This window comes from Nerophis ophidion, linkage group LG20 (genome assembly GCF_033978795.1).
Source record: "Nerophis ophidion isolate RoL-2023_Sa linkage group LG20, RoL_Noph_v1.0, whole genome shotgun sequence".
Lineage (NCBI taxonomy): Eukaryota > Metazoa > Chordata > Actinopteri > Syngnathiformes > Syngnathidae > Nerophis > Nerophis ophidion.
Genome location: NC_084630.1, coordinates 37,487,200 through 37,514,213, shown reverse-complemented (window position 1 = coordinate 37,514,213; position 27,014 = coordinate 37,487,200). Strand labels below are relative to the sequence as shown.

The window sequence follows — 27,014 nt, the reverse complement described above, 5'->3', positions numbered from 1 at the left end:
AGAGGTGGGGGAAATAATCAATTTTTAGATGCATTGCCATTTGGACATAGATTATTATAGAATCAATTAGTAAATGTCAATGATAATACGGGGGGGACACACAAGTCCTGTGCCCATGGATGAAGTACTGGCTGTCCAGAGTCGGGACCCAGGATGGACTGCTCGCCTGTGTATCGGTTGGGGACCTCTCTGCGCTGCTGATCCGCCTCCGCTTGGGATGGCTTCCTGCTGGCTACACTATGGACGGGACTCTCGCTACTATATTGGATCTATACTGGACTCTCACCGTTATAATAGATCCACTATGGATTGGACTTTCACAATATCATGTTAGACCCGCTCGACATCCATTGCTTTCCGTCCCCTGGGGGGGCGGGGGGGTGGGTGAGTTGCCCACAATGCGGTCCTCTCCAAGGTTTCTTATAGTCATCATTGTCACTCTCACCGACGGGTGTGAATTTTTCATTGCCTTTATGTGGGCCCTACCGAGGATGTCGTTGTGGTTTGTGCAGCCCTTTGAGACACTTGTGATTTAGGGCTATATAAATAAACATTGATAATCAATAATCGATGTATTTATTGTAAATAAAATAATGCAGACAGTTCTAAAATTTGGCGGGCTGCAGCGAGCCACCTTGCCGAGAGATCTGACAATCTCCTTTGTAATAGGGCACTTATGGTCCAATTTTGCACTTATTTTCATTAATTTAATAAATGTGGGAATTAATGTAACTTTCTTATTCGAAATTAATGTTTTTTTTAAGTTGCAAGTGATAAACGCTTATTAAGGGGAAACCAAAATAAATGTAAAACTGCATCAGATGTATCAATAATTGAATTTAATCAAATTGTAGCTCCTGAATCGCCAAAGATTCCCACTTTTAGTTGCAATCACTTAAATGCATTGAGAATACAATGACCTGGATGAGGACATGAGAACATGCATGTACAATAAACAATACAACAATGACACTCTAAAGGGGCCATCAAATCCTCTAATCAAATTCAGGCTAATTCAAGACAGTGTGCCAAAACTGTAATGAAGATTTGACCATTAAGTCAAATGAAGTTGCATTTTTTAAATTGCAAATATTCTAAACACTGCAACAAGCAAACACATATGGTTGACACATATGTTGCAGCAATACTATACACAAGTCTGTGGAGATGTGTGACACACTTTTCCAAATCCACTGAGTACTTTTTGAGACTTTTAACCTTCTATTGCTCCTTAACACCTCATTTCGGAGACTGTGTCAAACTACAGTGTTGGGATTTTTATTGGCAATTACATAATAGTCTCAAATCAGTCCAGAATTTTGTGGATTGCTTTTCAGTTTCGGTGTACGACTATGTGTGCTGGCTGGTACTAGAACTTGCAAAAAGTTTCCAGACACATCTGATTAGAAGCTGGCACAATTGCAAAACAAAAACTATACATATTTATGTATATATACATATATACCCATACATACATACATACATACAGTTGTGATCAAAATGATTCAACCCCCACACAATTTTGGTGTTTTAGCAAGTTGGACATTTATTCCGTATTTTGTTTATAGTCATATCAAATAAAGATGTGTCAAATAGACAAATGCAACTTAAATTGTAACACTTTATTTTACAAAATAGCAAAAAAGGACATTTTTCTTAACATGTCATGGACAAAATGATTCAACCCCCTAGTTCCATGCATCTTTAGTACTTAGTAGAACACCCTTTGGCAGTAATGACATCCTTCAAAGGTGATACATAAGCGGACACAAGCTTCTTGCAAACATCTACAGCTATTTTAGCCCATTCCTCTTGGGCAAAGGCCTCCAGTTCATTCATATTCTTGGGCTTGTGTGCTGCAACTGCCTTCTTCAAGTCCCACCACAGCTTTTCTAGAGGATTTAGGTCTGGCCACTGTGAAGGCCACTCCAGAGTCTTCCAGCCCTTCTTCTGCAACCACTCTGATGTTGATTTGGAGGTATGCTTGGGATCCTTGTCCTGTTGGAAGGTCCAACGTCTCCCAAGCCTCAGCTTCCTCATTGACTTCATGACATTTGCAGCTAATATATCCTGCCAGGAAATAGAATTCATAATGCCTTGAACGTGCTGGAGATTCCCGGTACCTGAGGCAGAGAAACAACCCCAGAGCATGATTGACCCCCCCACCATGCTTAACAGTAGGAAAGGTGTTCTTCTCTTTGTAAGCTTCATTTTTTCTCCTCCAGACATAACGTTGATTCATAGGCCCAAAGAGTTCCACTTTTGTCTCATCACTCCATAGAACAGTTTCCCAAAACCTTTGGGGTATGTGCAGATGATTTTTGGCATACTGGAGTCTATTTTCCTTGTGCCTGGTAGTCAGAAGTGGGGTGCGCCTGGGAGTTCTGGCATGGAGGCCTTCATCTCCTAGTGCGCGCCTTATTGTCTGGGACGAAACCTGCGTTCCCCCCTCTGCAATGTCCTGTTGTAGTTCCTCAGCTGTTACCCGGGGGTTTTTAACTACTGTACGCACACAGCATCCTATTTCTACCACGCCCAGGTAGTGTTTCCACTGTGCCTTTAGCTTTAAACTTGCGAATTATGCTCCCAACTGTGTCTCTTGGAATGTGTAATGTCTTTGCTATTTTCTTATATCCATATTCTTTCTTATGAAGAGAGATTACCTCCTCTCTTGACTTCTTTGACCACTCCCTGGACTTCACCATGTTGCAAATACACCATTGACCATCTACAAGAAGATGAGCGTCACAGTCTTTTTCAATCAGTTTAATTGTTGCTCGTTATGATTCTAATCACATCTACAGATGTTTTCAACACCTGATTGAAAATACCTTATTCAAATTCTGTTCTTAAGAGTTATGATCTTCAAGGGGTTGAATAATTTTGTCAATGATATATTAAGAAAAATTTCCTTTTTTGGTATTTTGTAAAATACAGTGTTACAATTTAAGTCGCATTTGTCTATTTGACACATCTTTATTTGATATGACTATAAACAAAATACGGAATAAATGTCCAACTTGCTAAAATACCAAAATTGTGTGGGGGTTGAATAATTTTGATCACAACTGTACATACATACATACATACATACATATATATATGTATATATATATGTACATACATATACATATATATATATATATATAAATCCATACATACATATATACACATACATACATATATATGTACACCTACATACATATATACATACACCTACATACATATATATACATATACATACACATACATATATATACACATACATACATATATACATACACATATATATATATACATACACATACATACATATATATATTCATAAATATATATATACATACATACATACATATATATATATATACATAAATATATATATATACATACATACATAAACACATATATATATATACATACATACACATATACACATATATATCGATATATATATATACATACATACACATATACACATATATATCGATATATATATATATATATATATATATATATATATATATATATATATATATATACACACATACATATTAATGTGTATATTAACAGCTCGGTTGGTAGAGTGGCCGTGCCAGCAACTTGAGGGTTGCGGGTTCGATTCCCGCTTCCGCAATCCTAGTCACTGCTGTTGTGTCCTTGGGCAAGACACTTTACCCACGTGCTCCCAGTGCCACCCACACTGGTTTAAATGTAACTTAGATATTGGGTAAAGCGCTTTGAGTCACTAGAGAAAAGCGCTATATAAATATAATTCACTTCACTTCACATATATATTTACATATAGACACAAATATATATACATATACTGTACACACACACACACACACACACACACACACACACACACACACACACACACACACACACACATATATATACATATTAATATGTATATATATATTTACATATACACACAAATATATATATACACATATATATATACATACACAAACAATATATATACACACAAACAAACAAACTAATATATATATATATATATATATATATATATATATATATATATATATATATATATATACACATATATATAACAGTCTGCGCTATCAAAATTAAATGCAGTATGTTAGCCACTAGAGGGTGTAAAGGGTTAAAAAAGTACAACTGTCAACCTTTGGTATTTAGGTGTATTTTGACAAGAGGTATTCAAGCTACTACACATTGAATATAAAAACATGTATTAAGTGGAAAAAGTTACAGAAAAAATATGTAAAAAATTGTGCAGAGGGTTGATCCTTTTTTTCCGCGTAAAATTATGATTTGTTTGAGCTTTTTTTTCCTTTTATTATCATGACTATGTTCTTGCATAAATAAACTGTTTCTTGTCACTTTCATTCTTCTAACAGTACAGCTTTTACATTGTTTGCCATATAAATCTGTAAAAGTTTGAATTTTTTTTTTTAGAAAAGCTAGAATTTCACCTTTTTTATATTATGCCTTTAATTTTGTAAAACACCCCCCCCCCCATCGCAATAGTTGGATATTATTTTGGTAACATATACTCTTTTACAGTGTTTTGCTGGCCAATGCACTAAATAACGTGCTCTACTATATTTTGAATGAAGATCAACTCGGAGCATCAACAGAGTATAAAATGTTGCAAAAAAATGTCTTTAAAAAAGTGCATGTTGCACTCTACATTGTACTTGACAAATGTGAAAACACAAGACGTGAGTATTTTGAATAAAAATGCAAACAATTGTTTCCTAGTGACGACAACCGAGGCTGTGGTGTCCATTCAGTCTTTGAGTGACTGGTATAAAAGTGCTCACACGTCCCTCATTACCTCGACACGGTGTACTCAACCACACGGAGAATGTGGTCGTGCGGCCCAATGGCCCAGCGCTCTTGGTTGGTGGTGTATGAGACGTAGAGCTTGCCATTCTTCTTATAATTGGGATGGAATGCCAGGCTTAGCAGGCCCCTTTCATCTCCTCCCTGCAGTCAGATGGAAGCACAAAAGATCCAGGAGTTAATTATGTCCCGCCTCGGCCTCTGCTTGGTCGTGTGGGTTCCGAATCCCCCCCCCAAACTCTTCTCTCCCGTCGGCCATCTTCATCATGGCCGAGGCTGTGCACATGCAACAGCCCCCACACACACCCATCACCCTTTTTGTTTTTTTCAACGCCTCTAATCCCTCTTTTTATTTATCCGTCACATTCCCTTTGACACCCCGAGCATTCTCTCATTCTTCCTTTTCAAACCTCGCCTGTTTCACTTCACACCTTCACCAACCTCCTTGAATATACCATTACCAACCATTATAAAGCATTTGACTCGGAGCGAAGTTGCAGCCGCCGCCACCCCCTCCCACCGCAGATTGGTTATGTGCGCTTGTCCTCAGGGTCGGGGTCCCCTGTGACGCCTGGGCCCTCAAGGTGGCCTTCATTGTGCTGTGATTTGTGTGTGTAATCTTTGGGGGATATCCGTGAATGCCGCGCTGAGTGGGTCAAAGAATTTATTAGCTCACTAACAGTTCATAGATAGCACAAAAAGTGCTTCAACTCTGCTGCTTTTTGCCCCCCCCTCGCCCCCTCCACTGCTCCAAGAGCTTTCCCGGTTTACACAAAATGCATGCAAAATTCACAGCTTAAAGGGGCGGGGATGGGGGTAAGAGTAAAGAAAAAAAAATAAATAAATAAGGAAAAGGGCTGCCAACTCCCACTGTCTTGGCAACATGTTTAGAAAACATCTAAATTGCTTGTTATTATGTAAACCTTTGTCTCACCCTCCGGAGGCGGCTCCGTGGCTTGTCACTACCCTGGTGGTCCTCCCGTCATAGTTAGCTGTAATAATCGGCAATAGCATTTGGTTCCCTAGGCGAGGCCAGACAGCTTGGTCCTTCTTTATATTGCGCTCTGCTCACTATTTCTTCTTGACAAAAGAATGAACAGAATGCCGGGCTTTAGGTGTGAAGAATGTTTAGGAAAAAAAAAAAAAGTTCTTGATGGCTTTCTGTGCTTCCTCTATCATACGTTCTTTCAGAGAAGACGTACAAAAATAGGTTAGGTGACCGTCATACACGTATGCAAGTTAAACCTTGTAAAAGTCAAATGAATAATGATTTTGCGGGAAAAATATACAACTTGAAGTTTACGTTGAACCGCTGTCATGCACGATTTTAACTTGCCTTGGGCCTTTTTTTGTGCCAACGGCAGGTGGGATGATAGCCATTGCAACAGAAATGGAAGCTAGTGCATCACATAAGGAATGTAGCTAATGAGATTGGCACACCTGTTCTAGTTGTTTAATGCAGTGGTTCTCAACCTATTTTCAGTGATGTACGCCCTGTGAACATTTTTTTTAATTCAAGTATCCCCTAATCAGGCAAAGCATTTTTGGTTGAAAAAAAGAGATAAAGAAGTAAAATACAGCACTATGTCATCACTTTCTGATTTATTGAATTGTATAACAGGGCAAAATATTGTTCATTTATAGTGGTCTTTCTTGAACTATTTGGAAAAAAAGATATAAAAATAACTAAAAACTTGTTGAAAAATAAACAACTGATTCAATTATATAAATTAAGATTTCAACACATAGAAGTAATCATCAACTTAAAGTGCCCTCTTTGGGGATTGTAATAGAGATCCATCTGGATTCATCAACTTCATTCTAAACATTTCTTCACAAAAAAAGAAATCTTATGGAACATGTCCACAAAAAAATCTAGCTGTTAACACTGAATATTGCATTGGGGCGGTATAGCTCGGTTGGTAGAGTGGCCGTGCCAGCAACTTGAGGGTTGCAGGTTCGAATCCCGCTTGTGCCATCCTAGTTACTGCCGTTGTGTCCTTGGGCAAGACACTTTACCCACCTGCTCCCAGTGCCACCCACACTGGTTTAAATGTAACTTAGATATTGGGTGTCACTATGTAAAGCGCTTTGAGTCACTTGAGAGAAGCGCTATATAAATATAATTCACTTCAATTCACTTCACATTGTTGCATTTCTTTTCACAGTTTATGAACTTACATTCATATTTTGTTGAAGTATTATTCAATAAACATATTTATAAAGGATTTTTGAATTGTTGTTATTTTTAGAATATTTAAAAAAATCTCACGTAACCCTTGGCATACCTTCAAGTACCCCCAGGGGTACTCGTACCCCCATTTGAGAACCACTGGTTTAATGTAATACAGCTTAAGTGACAGTAGGTGGAATGTTCAACAATACAAACTCAGCTATGTTTCGTCTTTACGTAAAGGAACACGCTCCATATGGGTCTATCATTTATTGATACAGTTGCCAATAGAGGAGTGAACTTATTTTTACACTTTTATGACCCTTAAAAATTGCTTGCCAAGTGCTTGCTTCTACGCCTCTTTTTGAACGGTTGCTTACTTGAAGAGAATGCAAGATTGGGAAGTCTAAGCATGTTCCAAATCAATTAAAATTGAATCAATCAATATTTATTTATATAGCCCTAAATCCCAAGTGTCTCATAGGGCTGCATAAGCCACAACGACATCCTCTGTTCAGATCCCACATAAGGGCAAGGAAAAACTCACAACCCAGTGGAACGTCAATGTGAATGACTATGAAAAACCTTGGAGAGGACAGCAGATGTGGGTGACTCCCCAGGGGAGACCGGATGTAATGGACGTCGAGTGGGTCGAGCACAATATTGCGAAAGTCCAGTCCATAGTGGATCTAACATAATAGTGACAGTTCAGTCCTTAGTGGGACCAGCAGGAGACCATCCCGAGCGGGGACAGGATGGTCCTGAAATTTAATTGAAATAACGTAAAAAACGTGCCTCTCTATTTCTCCAAATGTGAAATCTTGACCAAAAAATGAGTACGGTAGTTGAATTGTATTTTAGTTTTATTGTACAGCAGTGATACAGTGGTGCCCCGCTGTACGAGTGACCCAGCTTACAAAATGTTCGGGTCACAAGCTGTCTCTCGACTAATTGTTACGCTTTGGTTAAGAGCAAAAATTTGGGTTACGAGTCCGCTGGTTGGCGTAGTGAAATCCACATTGAACCCACTAAGATCTGACCTAAACATCCAGTTTTACTTGCTCGTAAATATTTTGTAAACAGTTCAAAGTTTTTTGATCATTACAAAAAAAAGGTCTAAATTTTGATTATTTCTGTGATTTCCAATGACAAAACTGTTTTGGAATCGACGAGTCAGTGTACCGGAAAACAGACTTTGTTTGACCTCAAGGGTTCTTACTCTAGGCAAATAGTCTTGCAACAAATGTCTCTGCTGAATCAACCGGGAATTCTCTTTCAGGCGTATTTTGAAATAATCCAGGAAAAAAATTGCATGTAGTGGACTGATGTGACAACCCTGAGATTACACATCATATACTGGTTTACTGCAACTCTGAGTTCTGTTTGGAAGTTGTCAGGGGCAGACGGTGACACGGCCCACATGTGGAATCAAAACCGGATGACTCTCCGCGAAGGAATGCAACAGAAGTAACGATGAGCAACAGCAGAGACCCACACTATAAACCGCAGGGGTTCAATCAATTGCAATATGAAGGGAAGTGTTGTGAAAGTTGGTGATACAATCCCAAACAGGCAGAGAGTCTGACTAGATAGAGGCTCGCTGAAGTCAAATAAAAAGAGGAGGTATTTGGGAGAGGATGAACGATTCATAAGACAGGGGATTACTGCGCCAGGAGAATGTCAGAATGTTTTATTGTCCGAAAAGCCTCACGTTGAGATGCTGGCTCCATATGCTGAATGTGGAGGTGAAGCGACCCGTATCCCTAAAATAAACCAAAGGTAACCGCAATTCCAAAGAGGCCGTGATCCAAGTCCAAGGGGTGACACCCAAGATAAACGGTGTTGCAATGGACTGAACTATTTGCTCCCTAGCTAATAACTCCTTGGATTGCTTCATTACTATAGCCATCCCTTTATAGAGCACTAAATACAGCATCTGTCAACATGCTTCCAGTCAGGCGGGGGCGGGGGCTGGTACTCCGAATGAATCTTTCAAGGTATTATCTTTTCATTTGTCACAAACACCTGTTGCTGCTGCATTCCTTGCTTCCCTTCACTTGTGTTCTCTGGGGCGCCGACTTTGGCGTAGTCAGCACACTCACAAAACTCTGCAGAATGTTGAGTAAAATGAAGCGCCGGGATCGAGGGATGTTATGTAATTAATGTCTCATTGTGCTTTTGACCTTTGTCTGGGCTTTAGAAGAGCTGACAGAGTCCACTAATGCAGTGCAGCAGTTTTGGGGGCATGTTTACTTGACAACAGCCTAATGAAATAAGGAAAGAGCCTGAAAATATGGAGTTTCAAAACCAATTACAAATGTTATATACATGTTGGGCCAGTAGTTGGCAAATCACTTTGTAAAGAAACACTACGCGCACTCTTTGTAAGCCCTGACTGACGTGACAGAGGAAATAACCAAAATTGTCAATGAATCCAAGACCTCAACTGAATGTAACGGATTTAATATAAAAACAATAGAAAAGGTTTTTGAAAAGATTTCCGAACCTTTAACCTATCTCAGCAACCTACTGTTACAAACAGTCAAGTTCCCAAGCAAAATGTTTAAATCAAAATTTGTATTGATTTATAAGACTGAAAACAAACACCAGTTTACTAAATATATTAGGCCTGTTTCCTTACTTCCACAAGTTTCTAAACTTATTGAAGAACTATTTAACGACAGATTGGACAAATTAATAAATAAAAGTAGAACACTCACAGACATACAACAGAAACAGAGCCAACATCTCAACATTGATTGGCATTAATCAAAAGAACAGAAGAGATTACCAATGCAATAGATAGTAAACAGTGTGCAGCTGCAGTGTCTATGGATCTAAAACAAGCATTTGACACAATTAATCATAAGATCCTACTTAACAAATTAGAATGGCATGAGCTCAGTGTTGGTCTGGAACTAATTAAGAACCTACTTAACCAACAGGAAGCAGTACGTGAAGCTAGGCGAACACATGTCTATATCGTCTTGCAGCGTACCCCAGAGATCAATACAAGGACCAAAGTTCTTCAATCTCTTTACAAACGACATTTGTAAAGCTACGAAATACTTAAAGTTAGTATTATGTGCAGATGACACAACTGTGTTTTGTTCAAGAGAGAACACACAGGAGCTCATACAATTAATAACAGAATAAATTAACAGATTAAAGTGACAATTTGACAAAAACTGACTAGCCTTGAATCTCAGTAAAACTAAAAAATACGGTTCGGTAACAGTAGAAGAGAGCCAAATGCAAATACAAAGAAGACAGAGTGGATATTGACAGGGCAAAAGAAAACAATGTTTTGGGTTATGAGAGATAATAACATGAACTGGAAATCTAAAAAACAAAAAATCAAACAACATAAGGAGTCTGGCAAGAAATACATGAATAAATGCAAAATCAGTACTGGACCAAAAATCACTCCATCATCACTCTAGTGCTCGCTAGTGTTACCATATCTGGATGACTTTGGAGCAGTATCAATCAATCAAAGTTTATTTTCATAGTTCTTATTTACATGTGCCTCAAAGGGCTGCATACACCGCAATGACATCACTGGTCTGAACCCACATCCGGGCAAGGAAAAAACTCAAAACCCAGATGGGAAAACACAGAAAAACTTTGGGTAAAAAACTACAAATCTACATTGCATTCTAGGGCTGGGCGATATTGCCTTTTTTTTTTTTTAATATCGCAATATTTTTTATGCCATATCGCGATATACGATACATATTACGATATTTTGCCTTGGCCTTGAATGAACACTTGATGCATATAATGACAGCAGTATGATGATTCTATGTGTCTACATTCAAACATTCTTCTTCAAACTGCATTCATATATGCTACTTTTTAAACTTTCATGCAGAGAGGGAAATCACAACTAAGTCAATTGACCAAAAGTATATTTATTAAAGTGATTAAGCAATGGTACAAACATTCAAGTCATTTCCAAAACACAAAGTGCAAGATTGTCAGAGACATTTTAAGTGTCAAATAAAAATGAGCTGCATAATAGGAAATCGAATAGTATTCATCCTTCACCATGATATGTTACTAAGGTTATGAAATTCTCTTCATCCTCTAGCGAGTGACTTTTCAAACGATGCTACATATTAGCAGTAATGCTACTTTTTATAGCAACGCTCCCCCCCCCCACACTTGCCAAAATACGGTTGTCTGTTGGACATATTCCCACTTGAAGCCGAACCACCGCCAGACGATGGAAACCCTGCTGTTTTTATTGGAAAATTAAGTCTTCCTTCATTTGTTACCAGAGCCGCAGCATCTTTCTCTCGTACGGCCACGTTAGCAGCTAACGTTAGCCACGACGCTAGCTCTCTGCCCTACAAGGGCGTGTATGTGACGTGACAGTTTGTGACGTATGTAAGAAAGTGCGCCTGCTTGTCTGCGAGAAGGAGAGACAGGAAAGAGCGAGGAGAGCCTGAAGTATATGCCAGCAACTTAAAGTCCTGTGTGAGAACGTATACTCGAATATTATGATGTAGTCATTTTCTATATCGCACAGAGACAAACCCACGATACATCGTATATATCGCCCAGCCTTACTTCATTCACTAACTGTGTTACAAAAAAGGTCAGTTAGAATAACACACAACTGGTTATAGAGAACCCTTTATTTATTGAATCAAAAAATGTGAAATTCAATGACTGGTGCATTTGAAAACAGCTACAATGATGTACAAAGCCAACTATAACCTACTACCCAAGAATGTACAACAATGCTTCCCAACAAGAGAATAAATATAACCTTAGAAAAAATCCAACTAAAAACATTTGAATGCACATACAAAACTTAAGACTTTTAGCAGGTCAGTATGTACAATTAAATCATGGAATGGATTAAGCAAATAAGTCGAAGTACTAATATGATTCAGTTCTAGAAACTGCTCAAACTCAAAGCACAAAGACGAACTATCCTGATAAACATTTTAAAATGCATTGAAAAAGGAAATCATCTTATTCATCTCATTATGTGAATTACAACATATTGAACTATTTATTAAGAACTTTATTATCATTTATGGATTTAAATTGTGTACAAATTGAGAACAGGAAATGAACTAACGTGTTCAAACCTGTTGTAACGGAAAACTGGAAGTATGTGATGGACAGATAGCTTGATAGATAGTACTTTATTGATTCCTTCAGTAGAGTTCCCTCAGGAAAATTAAAATTCCAGGAGCAGTGTACAGAATTGAGATATAATTCAAAAAGTAAGTAACACATTGGTGGAGTATATGTATATGTATTGTATCATATTGTAAATGTATGAATGTTTGAAATAAACTTACACCATAAACTATAAGCCCAGTGTGTGTTCTTGCCTAACACCCCTCCTCTGTTGACAGTTTAGACAAGACCTGGGCAAATTAAGGCCCGGGGACCACATGCGGCCCATCAAGCTTTTCAATCTGGCCCGCCCGATATTCCCAAATATTTTTTTTAGATCTCTAAGATGGAAACTGTAGCTGCCATTATGATGTGCAGTGATGTTTTCAAATGACCGTAAGTCTTGAATTATACAAAGTATTCCAATGGTTGAAATCTGCACTTTTGCAAGATATACTAGTTATTATGGCAATCTCTTCAATCTAGGCTTCACGGTGGAAGAGGGGTTAGTGCGTCTGCTTCACAATACGAAGGTCCTGCAGTTTGGGTTCAATCCCAGGCTCGGGATCTTTCTGTGTGGAGTTTGCATGTTCTCCCCGTGAATGCGTGGGTTCCCTCTGGGTACTCCGGCTTCCTCCCACTTCCAAAGACATGCACCTCGGGATAGGTTGATTGGCAAAACTAAATTAGCCCTAGTGTGTGAATGTTGTCTGTCTATCTGTGTTGGCCCTGCGATGAGGTGGCGACTTGTCCAGGGTGTACCCCGCCTTCGGCCCGATTGTAGCTGAGATAGGCGCCAGCGCCCCCCGCGACTCCAAAAGGGAATAAGCGGTAGAAAATGGATGGATATGGTAATCTCATTAGTTACTATAGTAATGTACTATGGTACTCTAAGTCACAGCAGCTTAGACCAGGCACAAAGCAGTGTGGGTGGGGCGCGTTTCCACGGAGTGTTTCCAGAGTGACCAGTCTGAAATGGGGGTGTCAGGGACAGACACGGAAGTAGATTTTTACTACAAAGTTCTAAAGCGTAGTGATATATCACATATATCAGATTGTAGGTGGTTTTTTTTTGTTTTTTTACCCTTCGCGTTCATATTTCGCGGTTTGTTGCGTTTTCGCTTTTTTGAAGCCTCATTCTTTGCGCTGTCCTCAAATCCAAACATCAGACATGAATATGATCAACTGGACTATCGATGCAATTGACAGTCTTTTCGACGAGGAAAAGAGGTTCGGGGGAGCCTGGCTGCCCTGATTGAACCATTGCTGCGGAGTACGTGAGAGACTCCTGGGATAAATGGAGAATCATGTGCCTCTCGGTCCTTTCCATCGAGGACGTGGAAGACATCTACCTATTTGGAACCGTGATCGCGGGGCACCTGCTGATTGGGCTGGGCATTGCTCTAGTGTATCCTCAAATTCGTAAGACGATGGCAGCCACTCAAGGAGCCCAAAAGCTGTTTGTTGCAATGGAAGGTTTGGGCAGGGCTGTGGGAACACAAACTGTGACGATTTCTGAACGAAATCGCAAGATGGATCACATCATGGAGAAGTACTGAAAAGGAAGATTGAATTGAATTTGAGAGAGCCAGCATGGACTAAGAACAAACATCCTAATCTACGATTTGACTCCCTCGAATGGCCTTGAGGACCAGGCTGTTCTAAAAAACACCCACGAGGACACCTCAATGATGGACGCTTTTGACCTCCCTCCCTCCTCAAAGACACCTGGAGTCTTACTTTTTCAGATCGGCCTCAGTCAACGAAAACATTACACCATCACACCCAAGACAATTGGGCACACATGCACACACCTCCCCTTCCCCACCCCACGCCTTCACCACCGCTTGTTTTTCCCCTCGGGGCCTTCTAGGGCTCAAACTCGCCCCCTCTGTGCAAGTTGTCGTGATTAAATGTAATGTGTTTATGTGTGCATTGCAAATGAGGTTTTTTTCCCTTGCCTTTGACTGATATTTTTTTACTCTTCCCCCCTTTCCCAAATTTTTTAAGGAGCGCCGTAAAAATGGCTGATCCGTTGGATGTCCCGTCCTGTCTCCCTGTAACGTATGTCTGCTCTTAGTGGGACTGTACCGAAAATGTACTTTTCAGTTCTTATGCGTCTTGTGCATGTTAAGAATTGACAATAGATCATTTCCATTCCATTCCATTGATTGTAGAATTGTTTGCATTGATTGTTTTCCATGGTTGTGTTGACTTTTCCTTTCCTTTCTGCCTTGATAGCTTGGGGGATTCTAATCAGAGGAAGGTTACATTTTAAATAATGTTTACATGTATTATGTTTTTCTTCCGGTCTTTATTTTAAAAACAGTATGTCTTAAAAATATTAATTATTATCGATGACGATATAAAACACATATTGATATGCAGTTTTCAGCCCTATCGCCCATCCCTACTCAGAGGTGTAAGAAAACAAGATATAACAACTAAATAGTCCATTCCATTCCAGACCTACATGATCACAACACGCAATCACTTTATCAAGACTTTTCAAACATTCCGCAATATACAATAAGTAAAAAGTATGTATTATTATTTGTCTTTACATGGCATCGGCCGTTGTCGTCCACAACCGTCACAAAGGCGGGAGAAGGCTGCAGCAAAGATGGGCCCCCAATTGTCTTAGTCTCCATGCCATTGGACCCTGGCCTTCTCTTTGCCAAGGACAGTGTGATGGCTGTCTGTGCACCAGTTTCTCCCCACTTTAAAAGATTTCATGCACAGGCGTTCTCCTGAAGGCAATCCCACCAACAGGAGGTCAATCATACTTTGAGTGATCGCCGACGACATCGCATCGGATCGATATCAGCCAATTGTAAAGGCTGCAATATGGGTATTTCGTTGGAAACAAACATGCGCACACCCCCTAAATGCAAAGTATCAAAGTAGTGTTCATTCGTTAGATTTGCACCACTTAAACCACATATATTAATCCAGCCTTAGACTTCATTCTTATCCCCATTTTCCTCCTGACGGACTTGTAGAGGTCCGCTAAAAGACACATTTCACAACAGTTATCTGCGCCATAAAAGTCAAAGTCAAAGTATTTTGGCCCTTTTTGCAGTGTTTCTGTCTTCTGCTGTCATGGCACCCAGAGATAGAGAATAACATGCTGTGACGTATTTGTGCAAACTGTGATATATCGTTTCACTGCTGCTGATCCAAAGGCTGATACATGTCCGTGGTCTCTGAGCTTTCTGTTGTGGCTAACAGATGTCTTCATTTGGAAAAGACACACAACAAATCTGTTCTTTGGTTGTACAGGCCTTTTTAAAGGCCTACTGAAATTAGATTTTCTTATTTAAACGGGGTAAGCAGGTCCATTCTATGTGTCATACTTGATCATTTCGCCATAATGCCATATTTTTGCTGAAAGGATTTAGTAGAGAACATCCACGATAAAGTTCGCAAATTTTGGTCGCTAATAAAAAAGCCTTGCCTGTACCGGAAGTAGCAGACGATGTGCGTGTGACGTCACGGGTTGTAGGGCTCCTCACATCTGAACATTGTTTATTATCATACCCTCCAGCAGCAAGAGCTATTCGGACCGAGAAAGCGAGGATTTCCCCATTAATTTGAGCGAAGATGAAAGATTTGTGGATGAGGAAAGTTAGAGGGAAGCACAAAAAAAAAAAAAAAGTGGCAGCTCCGGGCGGCGGCAGTGAGAGTGATTCAGATGTAATTAGACACATTTACTAGGATAATTCTGGAAAATCCCTTATCTGCTTATTGTGTTAATAGTATTTTAGTGAGATTCTGAAGTCATGCCTGAAAGTCGGATGGCTGCGGTGAACGCCAGTGTCTCTGAGAGAAGCCGAAGAGCCAATATCACAGCTGCCTTTTTGACAGCTACAGGAGTAGGTCCCATAATCCACTGAAGTCTCCAGTAAGCGCCGACTTATTTTCCCATCCCAAACTTGCTGGTTGACGTAGAGAAACATGTCCGCTTGACTGCTATGTGTCAAAGCTTCACAACAAACAAAGAAACACCGGCTGTGTTTTGGTGCTAAAGGCAGCTGCAATCTACCGCTTTCCACCAACAGCATTCTTATTTATAGTCTCCATTATTAATTGAACAAATTGCAAAAGATTCAGCAACACAGATGTCCAAAATACTGTGTAATTATGCGATGAAAAGAGACAACTTTTAGCCGTTTGTGGTGCTGGGCTAATATGTCCCCTCCAACCCGAGACATCACAAACACGCGTCATCATTCTGCGATGTTTTCAACAAGAAACTCCGCGGGAAATTTAAGATTGTAATTTAGTAAACTAAAGCGGCCACATTGACATGTGTTGCAATGTTAATACTTCCTCATTGATATATAAACTATCAGACTGCGCGGTCGCTAGTAGTGGCTTTCAGTAGGCCTTTAAAAAAATAATAAAGAAGCACTGTATGGCTAGGAATTTTGAAATATTTACACAACCATAAATGAGAAACTACAAGACATAAAAAATAAGTTGTTTTAAAACTGCGTATGGCGTTTAAGCACTCCAAAAGAATGTTAAAACTGAAGTAAATACATTTAAGCTGAGTCTTGTTCAATCTCTTTAGAAACGGGAGGATAATCAAGCAGTTGCAGGAATACCACAGCGCTGAGGATGACTTGGATGGTGTGCATTTGTGGTGGGACAAGCATACAGAGATCCAATTACAGAAGAACACCCACAGCGCAGCATGAAGCCCACGCCAAAGCAGCACAGCATTGTTTCGATGCTGCTTAATTGGCACATGGAGAGGAGGTAGAGAGGAGGAGAGGGGGATAGAGGAGGAAACGCAGGACGTTACAGCATTAAAGCATGTGCATGGTACTGATGATAAACCTGTTATCAGGACCGTCTCTGGGGGGGGTCTTTGTATAGAAGGCAGCTCCATCCTGTTGATGCTGCCGGTAAACACCTTAGCCCCCTGGTTGCGTCCACCCTGTGTGGCTTATGGCTTGGGGTGGGGGGGTGTCGCCCATCTGCCCGCTAGGAACACAGAACAAGACTCCTGGGACTGAGCCACGTCCTCACTATCATCGTGATCACTTTGTCCGGAGTGGAGAGGTGGAGAATGGGCGATGATAAGAGAGAGAAAGAGGAAGAGGGGAGCGGACAGAGCAACCCGTTGGGGGCAGTCACATATTCAAAGGCCGCGCTTGCTTTCCGTCCTTGTAAACAAACTGTGAATGGTGGCATGCGTGAGGGACAAACTTCCTGTCTGGGAGCGTGCCCTCAAAATATCTCTGCAATGACATCTCCTCATGCAATCTGAAGAATTCTAAACATTTGAAATGAAAAAAAGACCAAACTCTGCGTCACTCCTTGCATGTAGAACAGAACACAAGGTTGGACACGAGTCTATAATGGCAATGGAATTCATCCATTTCAGGGTAAAACTGTAATCATAAGGTCTTTCCTGACTAGGTAATTTACATTTTCACATTCTGGACTGCCATTTAGTGTAAAAATTAGGGGTGTAACGGTACACAAAAAATTCGGATCGGTACGCACCTTGGTTCAGAGGTCACGGTTCGGTTCATTTTCAGTACAGTAAGAAAACAACAAAATATAAATTTTTTTTGTTATTTATTTACCAAATTTGCAAAATCTTCCACCAAAAATATTTTTCTTTGTGGAATATTTGATGTGAAGTAATCCGAACCTTGGATAGGTCAATAAATCATAATAACATTGATTTTGATTCAATATTATTTTTTGAGCAATAACAGTTTGAAAGAAAAAAAACCAGCTTTGTTTTATTAGTCAACATTGCAACTTTTTTAAAATTACATTTAGCCTTTAAGCTTTTTTATTTCACTTTTGTTTATGTTTATTTTAATGGTATTTTTAGAATGTGCCGTGGGCCGTAAATGGCTTCCGGGGCACACTTTTGACACCCCTGCTATAGATAATAAAAAATAAAATCTGATAAATCTATGGGTAAAAAACAGAGTCTGGCGACGCATGCGCGTTTATCATAACTCTCTCGCTCTCTCTGTCTCTGCCCCTCCCTCACCAATGCTGCTGCGTGCACAATTTGTTTTGTTTTTAACCCCTTCTTAACCCTGAGTGTACATTGAAAATACACGCAACCCAAACTTAAAATGCCGGACATATGAGGCATTTAAGAAACTCCACTCAGACAGCCCCGTAAAAGAGAACATATCCGGTGAAAATAGGAGGTATGTTCAGTCTATCGTAGCCCGGTCGCTGCTAGCATGCCTTTTGTTCTGCCTCGGTGTGCATTGTTTACACAACATGCGGTACGCTACTTAAAATGTCCGTTTGGAAACTCGTTCGGTACACCTCCGAACTGAACCGAAACGGTTCAATACAAATACACCTACTGTTACACCCCTAGTAAAAATGTAATATTAATGTGTTAATAGAACATAAATTGCTGCACAAAGCTAGCAGTAGCAGCTAATGTAAGCAGTGCCTGGACTTCTCTCAAGATGCAACACATATGATGACAGTAAATGCAACCTTTGAGTCCTATTTTTAACAAAAATGACAATAATTTCAAAACTGTAGACTCTTGGAGGCATTAAGATTTGAAAGTAGCGTTGTGTTTAATTGCTACAGACAAGTCACCAACCAAACAGAACAACTCAACGTACTAGTATTTTGAGATGCAAGTACAATAACGATAATCCATCCATCCATTTCTACCACTTTTCCCTTTTTGGGGTTGTGGGGGGTGCTGGAGCCTATCTCAGCTGCATTCGGGCAGAAGGCGGGGTACACCCTGGACAAGTCGCCACCTCATTGCAGGGCCAACACAGATAGACAGACAACATTCACACTCACATTCACACACTAGGGGCCATTTAGTGATGCCAATCAACCTATCCCCAGGTGCATGTCTTTGGAGGTGGGAGGGGCCTATCCCCAGGTGCATGTCTTTGGAGGTGGGAGGAAGCCGGAGTACCCGGAGGGAACCCATGCAGTCACGGGGAGAACATGCAAACTCCACACAAAAAGATCCCGAGCCCAGGTTTGAACTCAGGACTTCTCAGGACCTTTGTATTGTGAGGCACATGCACTAACCCCTGTTCCACCGTACTGCCTAATAACAATAATAATAATAATAATACTGGATTAGATAATAGCGCTTTTCTAGACACTCAAAGCGCTTCATAGAGAAGTGAGAACCCATCGTCCATTCACTTCACATTCACACATGGTGGTGGTAAGCTACATTTTAGCCACATCTTCCCTGGTGTGAACTGATCCCTCCGATTCACCAGTGTGAGCGGCACTGGGGACAAGTGTGAAGTATCAGTATTTTGGATGGCAAGAGGCAGGGAGCGAACCTGCAACCCTCAAGTTTCTGGCACGGCTGCTCCACCCACGCCATGCCGCCCCTACCAACAAAAACAGGGACAAGAAGAAGACTGCGATGCAGTCGGTGGAGGGGAAGACACCCACCAAACCAAAGAAACAAATCGTGACCGACAATGCTGCTGGAACGCAGCACTGCCAGTTGGCACCAACTGAAGCAGCAGTCAGCTCCCGCGCCCACCAGAAAATATCCAAAAGGCATCCACCCCACAAAGAAGTCCACTCTCCCAAGCATAAATGACCAGCGTTCAATGCGGCACTTCTTGTGCCAGCAATATTACATTACTTCATAAAACTACTGTCGGAAAGTTTATTTTTCTTTTTAATAAAGATTACCGTATTTTTCGGACTATATGTCGCAGTTTTTTTCATAGTTTGGCCGGGGGTGCGACATATACTCCGGAGCGACTGATGTGTGAAATTATTAACACATTACTGTAAAATATCAAATAATATTATTTATCTCATTCGCGGAAGAGACCAAGAAAATGTCAGCAATTGTCAAACACACGTCAGCCAATAAGAATTCGGGCAGAAGTGCATTGTGGGTCATGGAATGCTAAATGCTATATGCTACTTCTGTAGCTATTAAAATTTATAATTTCATCGTTGGCGGTAACTTAGAAAAACTGAGAAAGGCTGAACAAAAATGGCACCGAAAAGGAAATCATGTACTGCAGATTGCACAATATCAAATAATATTATTTATCTCATTCGCGGAAGAGACGAAGAAAATGTCAGTAATCGTCACACACACGTTAGCAATCGTCACACACACGTCAGCTAATAAGACTTCGGCGAGGGAGGGTCATGGCAGAAGTGCATTGTGGGTCATGGAATGCTAACTGCTATATGCTAATGTCGTAGCTATTAAATTGGATCATTTCATCGTTGGCGGTAACTTATAAAAATTGAGAAGGGCTGAACAAAAATGGCACCGAAAAGGAAATCATGTACTGCAGATTACACAATATCAAATAATATTATTTATCTAATTCGCAGAAGAGACAAAGAAAATGTCAGCAATCGTCACACACACGTCAACCAATAAGAATTCGGCAGGGGAGGGTCAAGGCAGAAGTGCATTGTGGGTCATGGAATGCTAACTGCTATATGCTACTGCCGTAGCTATTCAATTGGATCATTTCATCGTTGGCGGTAACTTATAAAAACTGAGAAGGGCTCAACAAAAATGGCGTTGAAAAGGAAATCATGTAGTGCAGATTACACAATATCAAATAATATTATTTATCTAATTCGCGGAAGAGACAAAGAAAACGTCAGCAATCGTCACACACACGTCAACCAATAAGAATTCGGCAGGGGAGGGTCAAGGCAGAAGTGCATTGTGGGTCATGGAATGCTAACTGCTTTATGCTAATGTCGTAGCTATTAAAGTGGATCATTTCATCGTTGGCGGTAACTTATAAAAATTGAGAAGGGCTGAACAAAAATGGCACAGAAAAGGAAATGATGTTCTGCAGATTACACAATATCAAATAATATTATTTATCTAATTCGCGGAAGAGACAAAGAAAACGTCAGCAATCGTCACACACACGTCAACCAATAAGAATTCGGCAGGGGAGGGTCAAGGCAGAAGTGCATTGTGGGTCATGGAATGCTAACTGCTATATGCTAATGTCGTAGCTATTAAATTGGATCATTTCATCGTTGGCGGTAACTTATAAAAATTGAGAAGGGCTGAACAAAAATGGCACCGAAAAGGAAATCATGTACTGCAGATTACACAATATCAAATAATATTATTTATCTAATTCGCGGAAGAGACAAAGAAAACGTCAGCAATCGTCACACACACGTCAACCAATAAGAATTCGGCAGGGGAGGGTCAAGGCAGAAGTGCATTGTGGGTCATGGAATGCTAACTGCTATATGCTACTGCCATAGCTATTCAATTGGATAATTTCATCGTTGGCGGTAACTTATAAAAACTGAGAAGGGCTGAACAAAAATGGCACCGAAAAGGAAATGATGTTCTGCAGATTACACAATATCAAATATTATTTATCTCATTCGCGGAAGAGATGAAGAAAATGTCAGCAATCGTCACACACACGTCAACCATTAAGAATTTGGCGGGGGAGGGTCATGGCAGAAGTGCATTGTGGGTCATGGAATGATAACTGCTATATGCTATTGCCGTAGCTATTAAAATGGATCATTTCATCGTTGGCGGTAACTTATAAAAACTGAGAAGGGCTGAACAAAAATGGCACCGAAAAGGAAATCATGTTCTGCAGATTACAAACTGGACGTAGTGAAATATTCAGCAGAAAAGGACAAGAGGAAGCGGCACATACCTTTGAAGTTGGCAGAGTTGTTTAGAAGCAACATCCAGGAAGAAGATTTCATGGGATTTATGGATTAGGAGTGAGAGATGGTTTGGTAAAGGTATAGCATGTTCTATATGTTATAGTTATTTGAATGACTCTTACCATATGTTAGGTTAACATAGCAGTTGCTTATTTATGCCTCATATAACCTACACTTATTCAGCCTGTTGTTCACTATTCTTTATTTATTTTAAATTGCCTTTCAAATGTCTATTCTTGGTGTTGGGTTTTATCAAATAAATGTCCCCCAAAACTGCAACTTGTACTCCAGTGCGACGTATATATGTTTTTTTCCTTCTTTGTTATGCATTTTCGGCCGGTGCCACGTATACTCCAGAGCGATTTATAATCCGAAAAATACGGTACATGTTAAAATGGCCGTTTATTTGAGGGGGGCCAACCACAAAATTAATTAATTGAAATGGGCAACGTTGATTTAAGAGCTTTCAGTTACAAGCTCGATTAGGGAACCAATTGAGCTTGTAAATTACGGTAATACTGTACAACACGTTTGTATGCCCCATGAAATCCTGGCATCCTGCCAAGTTTCCCATTCCAGGCGACCGACTGTAACACTGACAGGAGGTCAGGTAGACAAGGTAAACATTGCAACACATATGGTGAGTGAACACCTGAAAAGACTATGGATAAAAGAATTGCCCTAATTGTAATAAGTATAGTTCCAATGTCCTCAGAGATGCAGTAACATGAAATTCATCGTGTGCAGTATCGGAACAATGTGGGATAGATTAGGCAGGCCATTAACCCATCTTGTGGGAATTAGTGCGCACAATGCGAGCTGTATGTACAGTTAATTAGCAGAAAATAACATAATGATTGGCTGCGATGGCGTTTAATGAATGAGCTCTTGTTCGCCGCAATTATATAATTGAAGACTAATAGTGAGCAGGCACTGCTTTTAAAGGATTTGTCTCAGCCCAGAGATGTTCCTCGCGGTCAACAACACGAGCCGCAGTGATGTTTACTTAAGTGCAAACACTTTCATAGTAAATCTCTGTAGGAATACAAATATGGCCACTTTGTAAAGGCAGCTAGTTTTTAGTGACTCATTCCTACCTTCAGGCCGCTCTGCACGAGCTTGTGGATGTCCAGGAAGGGCTCCTTGAGCAGCTGGAGTTCATGGGTGAGTATATGGACAAACCCCTCCCTTTCTAGGACAAAGAGCCGCTGGGATCCATCCCCGCAGTGCATAACGGCCACCGGCTGCCGCAGACCACTCAACACCTCCTGGGCACAGTAGCAGTTGTGTTTGTGTTTCCTGGGTAACGGCGGAGATACAAAACAGGTCAGAGAGGAAGGATTGCAGGGGCGGATAATGCAGTTTTAAGGAAATAGGTGGTAGGAGAATAGGAATCAGTAGTTAAGTAAAAAGAGGCCACTGGTTCACAAGGTGTAATTTGTGTTTTTGATGTATTGACATGATTAACCGTCCACGGATTTCCACTGAATGCAGTGAAATAGCGCTGACTTTTATGAGATCTCGAAAATCCGCACGTAATCACGTGATAAGAAAAGTAGTAATAAAGTCGACAACAAAATGATTGTTCGGTCTTTCCAGAGAAGCAAAGGCCAATAAACTCCATCCTGCCTAAATAAACCACTTTACAACAGTAACTTCATACCCCCTGCAAGCAAATTTGACATAGGCCCCCATAATCCCATTTACTGTAGCTGCCCAAGATATGCCTGTACATTATTCTTTAATTTTGGACCTCCAGAATCATCCATTTGTGTCTACAAGATGAAATGAAGTCTGAAAACATTAGAAAAGATGACTTCATGTCAGTCGCCATCCTGAAAGACAGTGGTTCTCAAATGAGGGTACGCGTACCCCTGGAGGTACTTGAAGGTATGCCAAGGGGTACGCGAGATTTTTTTTGAAATATTCTAAAAATAGCAACAATTCAAAAATCCTTTATAAATATATTTATTGAATAATAATCCAAAAAAATATGAATGTAAGGTCACAAATTGTGAAAAGGCAATAATGCAATATTCAGTGTTGACAGCCAGATTTTTTGTGGACATGTTCCATAAATATTGATGTTAAAGATTTCTTTTTTGTGAAGAAATGTTTAGAATTAAGTTCATGAATGGATCTCTATTACAATCCCCAAAGAGGGCACTTTAAGTTGATGATTACTTACTTCTATGTGTAGAAATCTTTATTTATAATTGAATCCCTTTGTTTATTTTTCAACAAGTTTTTAGTTATTTTTATATCTTTTTTTCCAAATAGTTCAAGATAGACCACGACAAATGAGCAACATTTTGCACTGTTATACTATTTAATGCATCAGAAACTGATGACATAGAGAACTACGAGTGTATTAAATCAAATCCTCCGTACCCAGATTTGAATGATTTATATGAGCATAGAAAATATCCAAACATTCCAAACAACTCCTCTGTGAGTTGCAAATGAAGGTCAAGGCTGTGCAGTTTGTCAAAATCAATTGATAGCATTAACTCCACATGTTAGGTTTTCTCCTGCACATTGTTTTTCACTGTCTTTGGAATCTAAACAAGTTAGAATAAAGTCTAAAGCGTTCATATTAGATTATTGGTGTCGCAGGGCAGTCGGATCTTCTAGCTTCGGGGGGAAATGGAGATGAAAGGCCAGACTGACGCATTTCTATTGCGTGGGCAAAGCTGAACAAAGGCACTCTGAACAAACTTGAGGATTAGACCGCGCAGCGGTCTCTTTGAAAACCTAAGAACGGGTCAGTGAGCATGTGACTCCACCTGTTGCTTCTACACCAACATGCACGTCAAGGTTGAACAGGATGAATCTGACGGACCGCCACTGGCCAAAGGAAAAATCAATTTCCCCAAAACATAGTGTGTACCGTACATCTTTCAAACAAAGCTTGTACGGTATACCGGTATTTTAAAAATACCAGTACCTTTTTTTTTCATGCACCTGATGGCACACCGTGGTGACATTGTTGATATGAGCCAAGGTGCATGTGAGTCAACACACACTCGGAGCACTTACAAGCTGAAACAGTGTTGAGACAGAGGAGGGAAAGTAGACATGTTTTGGCGCTAAAACTAACGAGGTGAAGCAATGCACTACAGAGTTCTCGCTAGCTAACCAGCAGCTAGCATCCCTGCACAGTGTTTTAGCGACTTCTAAATCACTAATCCTTCCGCAATAGGGACAAAAACTACGTTTCTCACAAATACCATCCATTTTTTATTGCTTATAATCTCAGGAAATACATCCCTGGAGACAAGAGGACTTTGAAGTATGAGTCTGACCAATGGATGACCCTGCAACTACTTGGTATTGGATCAATACCAAATGGACCCAAATGAGTGGTATCACCCAAAACTAATGTAAAGTATCCAAACAACAGACGAATAAGTGCTTATTTCATTTTAACAGAAGTGTAGGTAGAACATGTTAAAAGAAAAAGTAAACAAATTTAACAAGTAGATTAATAACCCATTAATTTTCTATCAATTGTCCCTCATAATTTTGACAAAATAATACAAAGGGAAATGACACAATATGTTACTGCATACGTCAACAGCCAAAATAGGAGCCTCTGTAACCCGTTTGTTTACTTAAAGGCCTACTGAAAGCCACCATTAGCGACCACGCAGTCTGATAGTTTATATATCGATGATGAAATATTAACATTGCAACACATGCCAATACGGCCGCTTTAGTTTACTAAATTACAATTTTAAATTTCCCGCGGAGTTTGCTGTTGAAAATGTCGCGGAATAATGACGTGATGATGACACGTGTTTGTGACGTTATTGGTTGGAGGGGACAAATTAGCTCAGCACCACTTACGGCTAAAAGTCGTCTCTTTTCATCGTGCAATTACACAGTGTTTTGGACATCTGTGTTGCTGAATCTTTTGCAATTTGTTCAATTAATTATGGAGACGTCAAAGTAGAAAGATGGAGGTGGGAAGCTTTTAGCCTTTAGCCACAATAACACACAGTGTTTCCTTGTTTGAAATTCCCGGCGGTGAAGCTTCACTATGGATCAGAGCGGTCAAGCGAACATGGATCACGAGTACATGTCAACTGGCAGTTTTCGGTGAGAAAATTGTGGAAATAAGTCGCTTCTTACCGGCGATCAATGGAGCCAGCATCCTCCTGCTGCCGTGACTTCTCTCAGAGACTCTGCCGTCAAAACACCTGTGGCCACACCCCTCCGACTTTAAGGTACTCTTTAACTCTCTAAAGCACTAGCAACACAATAGGCAGATAAGGGATTTCCCAGAATTATCCTAGTAAATGTGTCTAAAAACATCTGAATCGCTAACACTTGCCCTCGCCTTTTTTTTCCCTCTAGGCCTTCACTCTAGATTTCCTCATCCACGAATCTTTCATTCTCGCTCAAATTAATGGGGAAATTGTCGCTTTCTCGGTCCGAATAGCTCTTGCTGCCAGAGGCTCACATTATAATCAATGTGAGGATGTGAGAAGCCCTCACACCGGTGATGTCATCGTCTGCTACTTCCGGCACAGGCAAGGCTTTTTTTTAAGCGACCAAAAGTTGTGAACTTTATCGTCGATGTTCTCTACTAAATCCTTTCAGCAAAAATATGGCAATATCGTGAAATGACAAAGTATGACAGATAGAATGGACCTGCTATCCCCGTTTAAATAGGAAAATCTCATTTCAGTAGGCCTTTAATGCTAAAAGAAAAGTTGTCTGGTATGTTGTTCACCATGTTATTAAAGCCAAAATCGTTATTTGATTGCAATAAGAAACATATGTTTAACGTATTATAAAATTTTCTGTTAAAATAAAGCCAATAATGAATTATTTTTGTGGTCCCTTTTATTTTGAAAAGTAGCAATAAGTATCGAAATACATTTTGGTACCAAAATGTTGGTATAAGAACAACACTGTTTCATACTAAATAACACATTTGGCCACAAACCTGCTGATATCTTCAATTTTTTCATCTCCCAAGTAGTTGGAATCTTGGCCTTGAGGTTGCTTTCGCTGAAAATCTGGAAAGCATAGACTGGCATCCCGTCTCCCATAGTATTGGCAGAACTCGTCCACATCAGCTTGGAACAATTCTAGCAAACACACAAAAAAAAGTATGGGTGGGTAGATTTGTGCATTGATAAATGAAGTGGAGCGGAATTTAGTTTGGTAGCAC

At 40.1% G+C, this 27,014-nt stretch overlaps 1 protein-coding gene and 1 long non-coding RNA gene across 5 annotated transcripts in view; one reads left to right on the top strand and one right to left on the bottom strand.

The window, feature by feature from the left end:
- The window catches only part of LOC133539116 (uncharacterized), a 1,110,877-nt gene that overhangs the window by 802,380 nt on the left and 281,483 nt on the right, over window positions 1-27,014 (top strand). The gene's annotated exons all lie outside the window — the stretch shown is intronic.
- hhip (hedgehog interacting protein) overlaps window positions 1-27,014 on the bottom strand; it is a 92,518-nt gene that overhangs the window by 39,095 nt on the left and 26,409 nt on the right. For all 4 annotated transcript variants that reach the window (XR_009803186.1, XM_061881188.1, XM_061881189.1 and 1 more), the window contains exons 3-5: window positions 26,787-26,931; window positions 22,930-23,131; window positions 4,826-4,977 (exon numbers count right to left, since the gene is read on the bottom strand). Coding sequence is in view for 3 of the 4 variants with exons in the window: in XM_061881188.1 (XP_061737172.1) it covers window positions 4,826-4,977; window positions 22,930-23,131; window positions 26,787-26,931 (499 nt within the window). In the remaining variant the exon portion in view is untranslated. The remainder of the gene's footprint in view (window positions 1-4,825; window positions 4,978-22,929; window positions 23,132-26,786; window positions 26,932-27,014) is intronic.